Here is a 16133-nt window from a genome sequence, read left to right on the forward strand (position 1 = left end):
ATTGCCCAATTAGAAATGAAATAATTAACAAAGAACGAAAAAATACCGTTTCCATTCCAATACAAAAAATACCGGTATCCGTTCCATGCGAAAGATAACTCCACTAGAGTTGCAAGCGCCCATAGTAGGCTGCGGTAGCTACTAAGAGCAGGCGGACCACACGCTTACGCTTGTTTCCCATCGTATAAAAAAACAACGGGTTGCACTCCGGGAGTGCCGACAGAAGTGAAAACTCAATGACTAGTCGAAAATGTCTGCAGCACTATGTATAATTGACCCATCCTCCTTTCTATTGAAAAACTTTAGTTCCGAAATTGCTGGCCAGTGAGCTTAAATTTGTAGCGTTAATTGTTTAAAATTCGAATAGAAATTGTAAAGTTACCTTGCAGACCTCGCATTTAAATATATTTGGTCATGATATTTTGAGTTTTATTCACCAGTACTAGAGTTCACTTTTATTAGCGATTTCATCAAGATGTAGCTTTATTGAATTGTATTGGAGTTAGAATGTAAAGTTAGAATGTAACTGTGAGATCCTCGTATTTCAGCCCGTACAAGATTAGAACATTGAGCTTTATTGCTTAATATAAAAGTCCAGTTTAAATAATTGACCTGATTATGATAGGTTATGACTATAGTACATTACTACAGAGGCTGGGAAGTAAGGGGTTGCCGGCCGAATGCATATAGACGGCCGAACGTAGTGAGGCCGGATAGTTATAAGGCCGACAACCCCTTTTCACGCCGAGGTATGTATAGTGCTTTTCTTAAACATGCAGTGAAATAATAATAAAAATTGATGATGATGATTGTTTCTTGTCCTAATGTGATAGGTTATTCAGTGCGTGGGGTTCATAAGCGGAACGAAAATTTTATTACTTTTGCGCTACGACGCACGGTTTAAGAGCATTATAAAGTATTTTTAGTTTTTTTTTATCTTTTTTTTTAGTTTTTTTTTCAATATTAATCTTCTTCTTCTTACAGAGGAACGAACATTTTATCATTTTTACGCTACGACGCATGGTTTAGGAGATACAGCCCTATACAATTTTTTTTTGTTTGTTTTTCTTTTCTTGTGTTTTTTTTAATATTAAGGGATTTCCGAAAGGGGAACGAATATTTGATTATTTTTGCGCTACGACGTACGGTTTAGGAGATACAGCATTATAAAGTTTTTTTTTCTTCTTTTTGTGTTTTTTTTTTAATATTATTTAAGGGTTTCTTACAGAGAAACGAACATTTTATTATTTTTGCGCTACGACGCATGGTTTAGGAGATACAGCCCTATAAATATTTTTTTTTCTTTTTTTTCTTTTCTTGTGTTTTTTTTAAATGTTATTAAGGGGTTTCCTAAAGGGGAACGAAAATTTGATTATTTTTGCGCTACGACGTACGGTTTAGGAGATACAGCATTATAAAGTTTTTTTTTGTTATTTTTTTTCTTTTTTGTGTGTTTTGTTTTTAAATATTAATTAAGGGTTTCTTACAGAGGAACGAACATTTTATTATTTTTGCGCTGCGACGCACAGTTTAGGAGATACAGCCCTATAAAGATTAAAAAAAAAAAAAAGAAATCGTACCATAAACCATAAAGCATAAACTGCCTATAGTTTTTTTTAAAGCGGTGCGATAGTGTGTTATCACTTTAATGGCTGAATGCCACGATGGTGTGTCACACATATCTGTGAAATGGAAATTTAAAAAAAAATTACTTCCCGGCCTAGGCCTTAAATTTTGTATGAAATTCCTTTACAGTTCTCTGGAGTTGCTCCGCCCTAAACGTGATACTTCGAAGCCTGATATAACGCCCGGAGTGACGACATTTCATTGCATGTTTGAGAAAAAGTTCTTTGGAGAATAACATTGTCCGTCACACATAACATAAAGTCACGCAAGCGCCCTGCGCCGCCTACATGAAACAGCAGGCTCAGGCATACATTTTCGCCGTGCGGTAGAAAGAGAGGAGAGACGCCTTACGCGTTACGCGTTACGCTGTCTCGAGTTTATCATTTTTTCCCCACCTCAAAAAGTGCTCAGCGCCGCTAAAGAAGTTTTCACTTCAAAATCTTATATGTACTTCTTTGTCTGTACTTATGTTTTTTCGTACTCATTGTTTCACTTGCTGTGCCGCGACGTCGCGAACTCTATTCAGTCAGGACAAGGCCTAAAACATAAATGTTTGTTAAGTAACAATAAAATTTAACGAACGTGATATATTTAAGGCTGGACTACTATTTAGCACAATTATTTGAGACCGAAATGCGACCGCAGCGGCGCGCGGTCAACATTTGCCAACTATGGAACCGTTGTTGGCTTAGGACTGAGGCACACTGAAGATGGGCCGATTTTTTGCTTGTTGTAGTTTTTTGTCTTGCAGATATGTACCTACTTTTGATAGGGAAATTATCTTAGACAACCGGTCTGGCTTAGTGGGTAGTGACCCTGCCTGTGAAGCCGATGGTCCTGGGTTCGAATCCCAGTAAGGGCATTTATTTGTGTTGTGATGACACAGATATTTGTTCCTGAGTCATGGTTGTGTTCTATGTATTTAAGTATTTATATATTATATATATCGTTGTCTGAGTACCCACAACACAAGCCTTCTTGAGCTTAATGTGGGACTTAGTCAATCTGTGTAAGAATGTCCATAATAATAATATTTATTATCTGTAGGTATTATTGTACATTGTGATGCCCACTTTTTGTATTCGATTTTTTGAGACTGTGAGCATAAATGACTAAACAAATAGGTATTAAGACTCAAGACAAGTTATGAAGAGAGGTAATAAAGATGAAGATTTCCCTCGCGGTGTTGCTCATAATAATATTATGTAGTCCTGATTGTATTTAGTGAATAGATATTTAATGTTATTTTTCTTTCAGCTATCTAACAAATAAACAAATTCGTATTTTTACGGTGGACCTAGAGAGAAAAAGAAATAAAAATTGAAATACAAAACTGAAATACTGAAAACACATTAATAAATTGAATGTTCTTTATATTAGATTATTCGCGCACATTTATTAAATGACTTATTTTGGTTTCTGTGTAGGGTATTTTTTCAATCCACAGATTGTCAGAAGTCTGCACCGACTCTGACGTGGCAAATTATGGAAGTCCCACAATAAACTCTAATATATTTTCATAGAATTTTGAGGGTTATACTGACACTTTTACACTTTGTCGTTGCAAAGTCTGTGCAATGTTAGCTTAGGCAATTTTTTGTCAGTTTGCGGTGGTTTCCATAGTAGCAGTCATTCAATGTGACCTCCAACCTTGCTGAATACGGCACAATAATAACATATACCAATCTATGAATACGACTAAGGGCTAAACCATCATGACTGTATAGAGCCAGCCTAAGCTCATTTACAATATTTAGCGCACAGCAAACGCCGATGACACGCCCACCAATTTCATTATCGACTCGAGTTACTTCCATTAACACGAGTTTATGTGCCTAGTATACTTGTCCAATTTCACCACAAGTCTTGTTCAGAAATTTTTCATGCAATACAAATTTATATGATACGGAATTATCAGAGTTTAATACGGCTTAGAGAACTCGCATTCAGGGCATCGCATTGTAAAAAAAAATTCACAGATTTCGTGCCTCACACGACTATCGAGCACATTGGAAATGAATCTACGGAATTCGAAAAAATATTGTCGCTGAGCGACGAGAAAGTCTGGATAAGGAAAAAGTTACAAAATAAAACTAAAACGTTGAATGATAATTACTTTAATCTTAGACTAACACAAGTATCCTGGACATAACGCATGTGAACAAACAAATTGCAAAATTTCCACACGCGTATCCAAGTTTGACGTGGCGCATAAGTATAGGTACATATTTCATTTTTCGATTAATAAGCAGGATATGTTAATGGGAGTACAAGAAAATTATTATTACACGGCAAATCCGTCTCTCCCTCTCCCTCTCCCTCTCCCTCTCCCTCTCCCTCTCCCTCTCCCTCTCCCTCTCCCTCTCCCTCTCCCTCTCCCTCTCCCTCTCCCTCTCCCTCTCCCTCTCCCTCTCCCTCTCCCTCTCCCTCTCCCTCTCCCTCTCCCTCTCCCTCTCCCTCTCCCTCTCCCTCTCCCTCTCCCTCTCCCTCTCCCTCTCCCTCTCCCTCTCCCTCTCCCTCTCCCTCTCCCTCTCCCTCTCCCTCTCCCTCTCCCTCTCCCTCTCCCTCTCCCTCTCCCTCTCCCTCTCCCTCTCCCTCTCCCTCTCCCTCTCCCTCTCCCTCTCCCTCTCCCTCTCCCTCTCCCTCTCCCTCTCCCTCTCCCTCTCCCTCTCCCTCTCCCTCTCCCTCTCCCTCTCCCTCTCCCTCTCCCTCTCCCTCTCCCTCTCCCTCTCCCTCTCCCTCTCCCTCTCCCTCTCCCTCTCCCTCTCCCTCTCCCTCTCCCTCTCCCTCTCCCTCTCCCTCTCCCTCTCCCTCTCCCTCTCCCTCTCCCTCTCCCTCTCCCTCTCCCTCTCCCTCTCCCTCTCCCTCTCCCTCTCCCTCTCCCTCTCCCTCTCCCTCTCCCTCTCCCTCTCCCTCTCCCTCTCCCTCTCCCTCTCCCTCTCCCTCTCCCTCTCCCTCTCCCTCTCCCTCTCCCTCTCCCTCTCCCTCTCCCTCTCCCTCTCCCTCTCCCTCTCCCTCTCCCTCTCCCTCTCCCTCTCCCTCTCCCTCTCCCTCTCCCTCTCCCTCTCCCTCTCCCTCTCCCTCTCCCTCTCCCTCTCCCTCTCCCTCTCCCTCTCCCTCTCCCTCTCCCTCTCCCTCTCCCTCTCCCTCTCCCTCTCCCTCTCCCTCTCCCTCTCCCTCTCCCTCTCCCTCTCCCTCTCCCTCTCCCTCTCCCTCTCCCTCTCCCTCTCCCTCTCCCTCTCCCTCTCCCTCTCCCTCTCCCTCTCCCTCTAATTCACAACAAACACCGATAACGAACTCTGCGAAACATGAAGTCATAAATGTCCTGTGAAAAATGTCGTTCTGACTTTTTGACTATTTTAAGGTTAGGCTACAGGGCAAACCCTTAACCCGATCGTCTTTGTTTTAGGCTCAAATTGTAGCTGACTAAATTGTCCAGAGCCGTTTTTCTCAAATTTTTGATATCATTCTTCGTTTCCAAATTATCGAGCACCAAAATCAAAAATTCGGAAAAAATTGAATTTTATTTTCATTATTTCGACCATAACTTTTATTGTTTTTGACTTTCTCGAATAATTATTTTTGCACCTTACAGCTCTCGTGATTATGCGTCTTTTGAGCCTATTTTTTAATATCATATCTTCACAACTTTCCGAGATATAAGGGGATCGCACTTTTTCGTGAAATCGGACCGTATACTGGAGCGAACGAAAAGACATTTCCAATGTCGAAAAAGAGTTTAACCTCAGCACGCTGCTTGCACACATAAAACGACTTCGCCTTCAGCGAAGTGAACTAGGGGGGGCGTAAAAATTTACAAGGGGAAAATAATAATTTTGCTCCTGAAAGAAATATTTCTTTTTTGGTAGCTGACCAAAAGGTATTGGAATGGCACGCAATAAATTACGATTTGTGTCACTCGGTATTTTATTTTGTTATATTCTAGCTTTTAAAAACGGGTAACATTTTTTGTAATGGATACTTTAATGGACTGGAAAATTCAGTAATTTTTTTTTCATCTAATATTTTATAATATTTTTATTAAATAACGTTTTCTCAAACATGCAATGAAATATTGATGTTATGTTCCTTATGCTGCGAAGTATGACGTTTCAGGTGCGGCTAGGACAAAAGGTCGTTAATGGAATTTCATACACATCTTGCAGGCCTAGGCCGGCAAAGTCCTCTTTTTTAATTTTCATTTCACAGATATTTGTGACACAGCATCGTGGCATTCATCCATTAAAAAAAACTGGAGGCAGTATTTGCTTTATGGTTCGTAATGACACTCTGCCACTACGCCTATAAAAAAAAAAACAAAACAATGTTTGCTATAATTTGCAGTTTTATTTGTATAAAATCAACATAAACTTAATAAATAATACATTCTATAATTTTATAATTTTAAATTATAAATATAACTACACAAATAAAAACATTTAAAACATTTCATCTAAACGTTAGCGGTAAAAAGGTCTACTCAAACACGCGTAGTTATATTTTTTAAATTGTTATGGAGGTAAAGTTGAAAAATATTCATTCTGTTTTATTGGATTTATGGTGCGTTGTTGATTTTTTGACTTTAATATGAGTTCCGACGAAATAATGAAATTAAAGCCTGACAACAGTTTATTTGACTCTTGCCATTTTGCGGATTTTCAATGGTACTAATTTCTTTTACTGGCAACAAGTACTCTTTGACAACGAACGTTGGATGTCATCGAATGTCATGTGTGTAAACAAACGGAAAATATCTACGAATATATTCAAATATAAACGGTTTTATTACAAAAATGCTAAAAAAAATTACCAAAGATGCGAAAAAAATTGTAGTGAATGCAATCAAATACTTACAGCTTAAAAAAGACGAAGGATTACATAGTATTCCAATAAACAATGTTTTAAAGTTGGTTGTTGACATGACCGGTATTGACATTATATAGTGCGGTTTAATTGAACTGGTTAGTTGTTTGGTTTAAACTTTAATATTTCATTTAAGGTTTATGTAGATCGACGATAAAAATCCTATAATGGAATTGGAGACTGAACGGTTTATAATCGAGGTTGGTGGTCCTGAAAGCGACACAACATCTGATGAAAATCAGACTTCGTCAGAGTAAGAAAACGAAGAATATATAAATATTGAATATTTAGAATCAGATTTTGACGAATAGATAAATTGAAAGAACCGAATTCTCTGTAAGCAATGTTTTGACATTATACGAGTATCAACATGAAGCCAATGCCCACTACCCCGACTATACATGACGTACGCACATTATTGCCATACGTAAGCTGTTTCCAGCGACACTATCTCAGGGTTAAATAAACTGTTGTCAGGCTTTAATATTAATTGTAATCGTAGGCGTTGGAATTGGCAGCGTAAGCAGAATTGATTTTAATAACTTGCTGCCTCTGCCGCCAAGTCAAAGACGAAGTATGTATGTATATGGTTGCTTATGGCAATTTTATTATTTGAGAAACTAAGAAAAATGGCTTACAGTTTATTAGAAACAGTTTTGTGGCATATTTTAAATGAATGTAACTACAAATTCGTCAACACTGTGGAAATTATACTTAATTACTCCGTGCATAAAGCAACGATGTATGTGAAACATGATATCAACATAAAATGTAAACTTATGTGACGAAAACGACAGTCAGACGGATACAAGGCGAAAAAATCAAAGATACATGAAAATATACGGGTAGTAAAAATACACGACTCGTGTAAAACATACGCGTGATAATGATATAGGTACGTGTTGGTTATATTTTGGGTGTACTTTACTTTTAGTTTTTTCTATAAATAAAATTTGGGTTTCGTGGATTTTTTATTTTATTTATTTCATTGCATGTTTGAGAAAAGCACAAGGTATACATACCTCGGCGGGAAATGGGGTTGCCCGCGCTCAGACCTATCCGTTTATATGTCTTCGGCCGGCAACCCCTTTCGTCCCGGCCTCTGTAGTAATGTACTATTAAATCACTTTCGGACAACAGCAAAATATTTGCCATGTGTGGAATAAAAAAACATTAATCAATTAAAGAAATCTATCTGAAAATCAGTAATTGAACATCAGCTATGAGAGACCACGTTGTTAAGAAATAAAGCAAGAATGGTATCACACATCGAATCACACTCAACACATGGCAATTAAGGTTTCAGAAACCGAATAACTTACAGCAACAGATAGTTAAACTAGATTAGTTAAAGGATTAATTAATTTTGACGAGAAATGAAGATGTTAGATTACTGATTGATTAGGTTTTTATCAAGCAGATACGTCTGCGAGAAGGGAGTGGAAAGATTCACATGCTTCTGGCAAGGCTCAATTGGTTAAGAGCGGTCGGACTGGTGTTTCGAAAGGTCGCAAGTTCGAGTCTTGCCCGAGGCGGTGGATTATTCAATTTTTCAAAATGCGTACTACTCGTTTTATATTGAACGCTTTATACTGCACTGCGGCGTATTATGGATGTCGTTATCCACATGATAAAATAACTGTTACTGTTCAACACCGCACAATTAAAACAGATAGACATAGATCACGTCTTTATCACGCTGTCATGTAGACAAGTAGTTATGACCATCAAATCCGTACTACCCCCACCCTATAACGTCATCTTTTTAACAATAAGGCTTAGATTAGGGATGTACCGACTAGTCGGGAAAGCCGACTATCCGGCCACATTTGTAGTCGGCGATTAGTCGGCGACTAGTCGGCAAAAATGGCCGATTAGTCGGCACTTTATTAGTGAAAGAATACCATATGTTTTATGTTTATTTTACTAAAATACGTATTCTGGATGCATACGAAAACTTTTGTTCATATAAATAATTGACCGTTTGATCGTTATCATATGTTGGTGGGCTGGTGTTTTCCTCTACAGGTCGATCTCAACTGATTCTCGTGTAATTTCATGTGCAAGTTCGATAGTTAATTTTTATAATTATTATTCAGTTTTTGTTTTTTTTTAATGGTGGAGCCATGATGAGGAACTATTAATTTTATTGCAAAATTTAGAGACTTAGACAGGGCACGTTGCTCGTAAAGACGCTGACCACAGGGTGTAGGTTCTTAACTGGCGACTACGTACGGGAAATAGAGCCTTGGAAATACTTCCTACAAGCTGTACTGACGGTCTGCTCAGGATCGTAAAATAAAATAACTAAAGACAGAAATTGAACGAGGATTCTTGTGATAGGTCTTTGAACCAGTAGAGAACACCTTTTAGCCAAGCTAATATGATGAATGGCGCAACCAAAGGAGCAAAACTATTGTTTTTCACCTGAACTTATACGAAATTAATGATCTGGCCGACTAGCCGACTAGTCGGCCGACTAATCGGCCATTCGAGCGCCGATTAGTCGGCTAGTCGGCTAGTCGGCCAAATCAATAGTCGGTACATCACTAGCTTAAATCCATTATCCATTAAAGGATTAATACTCCTAGTAATTTCAGCTCAGCGTAGTTATTAAGAAACGCTGATATCAGCGTCTACGTTTCTCATTTTTTGCAACAGAAAATCTTGGTCGCCCTTATCTCGGAAAACACCGAATGGTTTTCGATGAAATGTTCATCATCCCGAATTCTTGATTCACTTTTTATCGGAACAGCCCATCTTAATATTCCGTTTATAGCACATGGCAGCTTTTTGTTTCTGAGGAGTCTGTAAAGGATGACTCACGCTAGACCGGGCCGAGGCGTCCGACATGTCATTTTCTATGACGGCTGATCGGTGATCACGTGGTGCTTTCCATAGAAAACGAAGCGCCGGAAACTCCGGCCCGGTCTAGCGTGAGTCATCCTTAATATGATAATGGATAAAATGTATTTATCCAGCCGCTCTGTAGAGTTATAGGTTAGTAGCTATGTAGCTATAGAACTGATTTTAAAACTATGTCAATCTCACACTCTTTTTTTATCAACTTTATAACGAAATGTCGGAAAGTAAGATAAATCTTTTCTTTTACACTTGCTCGCACTTCCATAAAGGTACAGTAACTGACTTTTATAGCCTGACCAAAGCCTGACTCGCTACTTGGTGCTGCTGCAAGTATATAGTAATAAAGGATAAAGGCGATCAATAGCTATTAGGAATGACTTATGTCAGAAAGTTTGGTACCTATAAGGGTAACTATCCACAATTACGTACGGAAACATCTGACGAAACATTTGAACGTCAACTGAGAGCCCTTTTATTGGATAATCCACTTTATTCTGTAAATGAGTATATGACCTTGACATTTAAATTGAATCGTGTAAATTTGACATGTTTTCAGTTATTGATTTATGTATAATATAATGTGTACCTAGTTTTTATTTAAAACATGACGATCATTAAGAGATACTCGTACTTAGTTATTCCCGTATTTTGTTTTGACATGAATGGATAAAGTGTTGACATAAGATTAATTATTTTAAGACATTTTTTTTATTTGTATCTATTAAATAATATTATGTAAATATGAATGACGATCATAATATAAATTCATGTAGATTAGTCTAGCATAATTTACAATGTAATTTAATATTATGAGAATAAATATCTAAATCTAAATCTAAAATCTATCCCTTTTTTTTCCAAACAGGCAATATTTGCGTTCGTACCTATCTCAAACAAAGGCACTTGATTCCTCAAAGTTTTGTACAAAAATTAACTTTATACTATTGTCCGCAGACCTAATGCAATGATGCCAGGCGAGTGGGGCCTAACACTGGCGTACTCCATAGGTGAATTCTCTTTCACATACCTATATAATTATGTTTTATTCAGCTAAATGTTGAATAGGTAGAGTTAACACAAGACCAAGACAAGTCTGAAACGGTTTTGATAGCACACGCAGTGCACGTGTTATTTTAAACGTCAAACTTATATAAAATTATGACGTATGAATAACACTTGCACTACGTATGCTATCAAAATCGTTGCAAACTTATCTCGGTCTAACTCTAACAAACACCTAAATTATATTTACTAAAGTCTGTCGCGTAGTAATGACAGGGCACTGCTATTGATGATGATGATGATGATGATCATAAATATCAATATCAGCCTATTCCAATCCAGTGCTCCCAGTTTAGACGAATGACTTTCAGCTATACTCGTAAAACTTTTGCCTACAGATACCGAGCGTAAAGCGTCAGTGAATTCATCTAGTCTGCAAAATTACCACATTCACACTTATCGAGCGATCTCCTCCGCTTGAGATGAGAACACGAACGGTTTTGTTCTTAGACACCTACCTAGATATGAAAGTAACAATGAAGGATGATTTACGTGAGACCGGCCCGTGTCCAGGCCGGACCTTCCGGCGCTTACTTTTCCAAGACATGACAGGCGATCACGTGATGCTTTCCATAGAAAACGATGCGCCGGAAGCTCCGGCCCGGACATGGCCCGGTCTAACGTGAGTCATCCTTTAAACGAAAGTTTATTCACAAGAACATATGGTACAGTACAGTAGATGTTAAAAAAATACACATTGTTTGTTAACCACAAACTTTCTGTTTGATGCAGGCGCGACAGGATGATGGCGGAATCGCATCCCACCAACAACTACGTCAACGTCACCACTTTCTACTTCACGCTCTACGATGAAGTTAATAAGCGATATATTAATGACAGCAACAGCACAGAGGTATGTTATGCAACTTATAAACTATAGGCAAGTCAAATTAAATCCAAAAAAAGCGTTTTGAGGAATTAATTCCTAGCAAGCTGGAAATAATTTTAATACCTTCATTTGGTCCTAAATGCGTATAATCCGAGTTTGCTCCATCCCAGGAGAAGTAGAGAAATTTTGGGAGCCTTGGGAGATACATTTTACCCTGGATTGACAAAACCACTCGATGTAAAAGGAACCCACCATCAATTACAATGTCACTAACAGCAAGGTTGTGATGGATTAGACATTGGTGAAAAAAAAATCGGATTTTAACACGATTGTACAAAAAAAAAAGAAAGTAAAGTGGCGGCCATTTTTAGGGTTCCGTACCCAAAGGGTAAAACGAGACCCTATTACTAAGACTCCGCTGTCCGTCCGTCCGTCCGTCTGTCACCAGGCTGTATCTCACGAACCGTGATAGACAGTTGAAATTTTCACAGATGATGTATTTCTGTTGCCGCTATAACAACAAATACTAAAAACAGAATAAAACAAGATTTAAGTGGGGCTCCCATACAACAAACGTGATTTTTGACCGAAGTTAAGCAACGTCGAGCAGGGTCAGTACTTGGATGGGTGACCGTTTTTATAGATAATGGTACGGAACCCTTCGTGTGCGAGTCCGACTCGCACTTGGCCGGTTTTTTACAATCTTTGACTACGAAGTCATATAAAGGTATCTTTCGGATCCTCAGATGTCAATTATTATCATGATCAGAGCAAATTTTCCGTCAGTACCGTTTTTGAACTACAAGCAAAAAACAGAAAAAGAGCAGAAATGTTTCCACAACTCCTGGAATGGAGCAAACTCGGAATACACTAATTTAGAACAAAATGAAAGTATTCCTGTGAAAAATTTAATTTGACTAGCCTATTAACCATACAGAAAGAAATACCTACGCGTGTCTGCATCAGTTGGGCTCAACAGCTAGGTAGCAATAATCCCAGGTAGTGTATAAAGGTGATGTTTGAATGTCAACTGCAGCTGCGTTGCTGTTGCGATGTCGTTTTTGCCGCCGCTGTATTTGCAAATTCCCTTGATATAATGAGTGACGTTTACAGCCGCATTACTACCGCGATTATGACGTTCGTTCCGTCATTCATTTTATCAAGGAAATTGAAAGATACAGAAGCGTCAAAATTGACGCCGCAACAGTAACGCAGCTGCAGTTGACATTCGAACGTCTCGATGCAGCTGTTGAAATCTGAACGTCACCTTAAAGGTGACAGTCCATTTCCAACGACAGCTGCACTACTGTTGCGACGTTACTGTCATTCATTGTCTTGTCATTCATTTTACTATGGAATAACATCGACGTGTCGGAGCAGTAGTGCAGCTGCGGTCAGAAATGGAATGTTACCTTAATAAAAACTTTCTCTACTTTACTGTGGGAACCATAAGTAAGTTGTTTAAAACTAGTACAAGAGCTAATAAATAAGTTCACTCTTCTCCGAAGTAAGATAACCAGTTCGCAGCTGCTCTTCCGACTTTCTTCTTAGTTTTCTGTCTAATACAGTTTAAAACTGATTTACCATATAAGTAATGTAGCGGTATCAGCGTCATTAACACATGAAATATTTGAATCCCGAAAGGATACTTAAAAGCTAGCACGCAACGTTGATTTTTATTTGATCGAGCAGAGCGAATTACGAGACACGTTTTTTATCGTCGCTGAAAAAGGCCTGTACTCAATGACAAACATTAATCATAAATAAGTCTACGCAGCGCTCCATAAGCACTAGCGTAGGCGTTCTGATCTTGTACGATAAACATCTTAAAAGGTAATTTCACGGTAACATGCCGCTAAATCGCGCCTACTCGTATTTGAGAACTAAGTACTCAAGATATTTCACATCTGCCCTTCCGCTAAATATTCATCCTAGGCTAGTTTTCTGCCGTGGTGAACGAATTGGGCATTTATTTATTCAGTTACTTTACTACGCCTCGGTATCTACAGTTGCCCTAGGAAGGCCCGATCTATTAAAACTTTAAATAGATCGGGCCTTTCTGGGTCTTTAAATTTTAAAGACCTTCTAGATTAATAATAATATTTAATTTTATTTTAAACTGCTTTTGAGCTCGTCTACTCTTGAGGCGTCTTGATTGTGCAAAATATGTAGAACTTATTATGACTGAGAAGAGCTCAGAGTGTGTAGGTAATTTCAAGCAAACTCAAGAAATATTGAATGCTTTGTGGCTTTGCATTTACATGTTTTATTCTTGACGATGCAAATTGATACATAATATATAGTCCTCCTCATCGATTTCGATGACGGCGACACAAGCAATTATGGATTAGTGACGCCTATTTTTATGGGCTCTTGATACTCATTGGCAAGCGACGACCTTTATGGTGAATCAGTGTCAAAGTTATGGCTGAACCTGAAAAAATAATGCAATAAAAAGGAAAATAAAACTAAGCGAAGAAGGGAAGCGAGACAATTACAGTTAAATAATGACGACATTTAACACAAAAGACATCGAGAATGACAATATTATCTGAGAATGTGTACTAATCAAAACAAGGGTTTGTTTATAAATAAATAAACTTCTAATGTAACACGTGTAAAGTGACAAGGGTACACTCTCGTGATTCGGAATAGTAAATAACGTCTTGCCTAGTACAAACAAGGAAATGGACGTCACGCTCGCAATCAATCTATTTCTCATCTCAATGTATAAGTACCTACGACTTCTTAAGAGGATTTCTCTGCATTTTTCCCCCTTACATTATTTCTCTGCCTTCTTTAAAACGGCGCGTTTTATGTGCAGAATCCATTATATTTATGACCTTTTGAAAGTAGAAGTTTCGAAACAGATTCGTTACTCTAAGTCGGCTTTAACAAAGTAAAAACACGAAATGTGCATTATATGAATTCATATGGCACTTTTATACGAAGGTTAGGAAGTTATAACTTATAGATTATAGGAGGACTTATAGATAAAGACGTTCACTGACTCACATTTCTACGAAGATTCGGCTAAGTACCATTGTTCCTATTTTGATTATTTCAAATAAGTACCAAATGAATTAAACCCATTTTTGTAACGGCTACTTAATTTTGTGTAATAAATGTTTGACCTTATATTTGACTGATAGAGTTTATTTAAGTCCGGCTTCTGGAGCAAACTTTGGAGTGAAGTAGTTTAACCCTTTACCAGGCTGACAGTTCAGAAATGACAATCGAATGTCAGTCTTACTGATCGCAAATAGAACACATGTTTGAAGTGCCGTATATAAGGTGCTAACAAATTAGTTTAAATATTTTAAGAGATAATACATTACATTAAAACAATTAACGTTTAACTGTAATTAAAGAACCTTTGTATATCATTTTTTTGTTTTCATTTACCGAACAAAAAAAAATATTATAATTAATTTTTTAAATAATCACCCCTATTGTGTACTTGTCAAGATGTTTAATACTGTCTGTCATGTCACGTCACGTCAAGTTTAAAAAGGTTCTAGAATGTCTAAAGAGGTCTCTATCTTATTAACAGGGTGTTTTAACGTAGCAAATTTGTTTCCTAGTTTTCTCCAAAAAAACAACAAAACCAATGATGTTTCATACTTAAATGTACTCCGAGAACCGAGTCAGCTGTAAAAATATCCGTGACTACCTTATATATATGTGGAAATATAATTATATGCCTTAACCTAGTGCAACAAAGATAAATAATGTTATCATCCTGAAATTCCCGTATTTACTCCCCGATGAAAAAGCATCATTAACCGAGGTTAAATTACTGACGGCTTAACTCGGTAAGCCGTCAGTAATCACATTGTATGGATGGACGGACGCACCGGCTGCTTTTACGTATGTATGTTGACGTAGGTAAGCTAAGATAGATCGCGAGGGTTTATTTCCCTTTTACACAGCATAATTATTTAAGCAGTATCAAGATTTCGTGTTACTTGTTATAAATTTGTAAAGTGATGAGACCAAGATTTGTAATAAGTAATCCTATGCGACTAATTATATTGCTAGTATTTTCCGATGAAGATCCTTTGAAGTACGGCTTATGGTATTTATTACTTACCTATGTTTATTTATAAGGTAGATACAAACATTAAAAAGAAAAATAAACTAACTTATGTATAAAATAAAACTAAATAGAAAATCGAGGTTGAATTTGAGTTTAGTATAAATACTGTGCGACTGTGCGTCTTTCAGTATCTAAGTGACGAAGTTTCCAAGTACCAAAAAGAAGCTGTGGTGTTCATCAATAATTAAGCAGAATCGTTGGCAAAACTAGTCACTGTCATGCGGCCGGTGTTACGGGCGCACTGTATGGAGGAATAATAAATTGCTTTATTTACCTACAAACAATAGAATTATACCAAGAGAAATAAGATTGATGATGAAAATGAGAACATCACAGAAGCCATATTGATGTTACTATAAGACTTAGGGTAACATTCCATTTCTGACCGCAGCTGCACTACTAGTACGAACGCGTCGGTGTTATTGTCAATTTCCATAGTAAAATGAATAGTAGTGCTGCTGTCGTTGGAAATGGCCTGTCACCTTTAGTCGATTTTTGTAACATACTTACTTACCACATAGTTTCATAGTTCTTTCTGTGACAAGTTGGCCCTGTGGATTGACCATTAAAGTACACTTTTAAATCAAACGAAAAAAGGACATCATACATACATTGTTTATTTGTTTGTCCTAGACGTTTCAAATCTGTCGTACCAAATGAACTAGGTAGGTACATAATCGGTAAATAAATAAAGTAAGCGATTAGCTCAATTTTTTTAGAATATTATACTGTAAAATATTTAATGTATACTAAGCTCGTACCTTCCTCAACCAGCCGTTAATTTCAAAT

The 16133-nt window shown here is 37.8% G+C and overlaps 1 protein-coding gene across 1 annotated transcript in view; it reads left to right on the top strand.

Moving 5' to 3' along the window:
- The first annotated feature begins 10305 nt into the window (after window positions 1-10305).
- LOC134792470 (tachykinin-like peptides receptor 99D) overlaps window positions 10306-16133 on the top strand; it is a 35736-nt gene continuing 29908 nt past the window's right edge. The window contains exons 1-2 of the mRNA XM_063763753.1: window positions 10306-10361; window positions 11149-11269. Of these exons, the coding sequence (XP_063619823.1) occupies window positions 11159-11269 (111 nt within the window). The 5' untranslated portion in view covers window positions 10306-10361; window positions 11149-11158. The remainder of the gene's footprint in view (window positions 10362-11148; window positions 11270-16133) is intronic.

This window comes from Cydia splendana, chromosome 7 (assembly GCF_910591565.1).
Source record: "Cydia splendana chromosome 7, ilCydSple1.2, whole genome shotgun sequence".
Classification (NCBI taxonomy): domain Eukaryota; kingdom Metazoa; phylum Arthropoda; class Insecta; order Lepidoptera; family Tortricidae; genus Cydia; species Cydia splendana.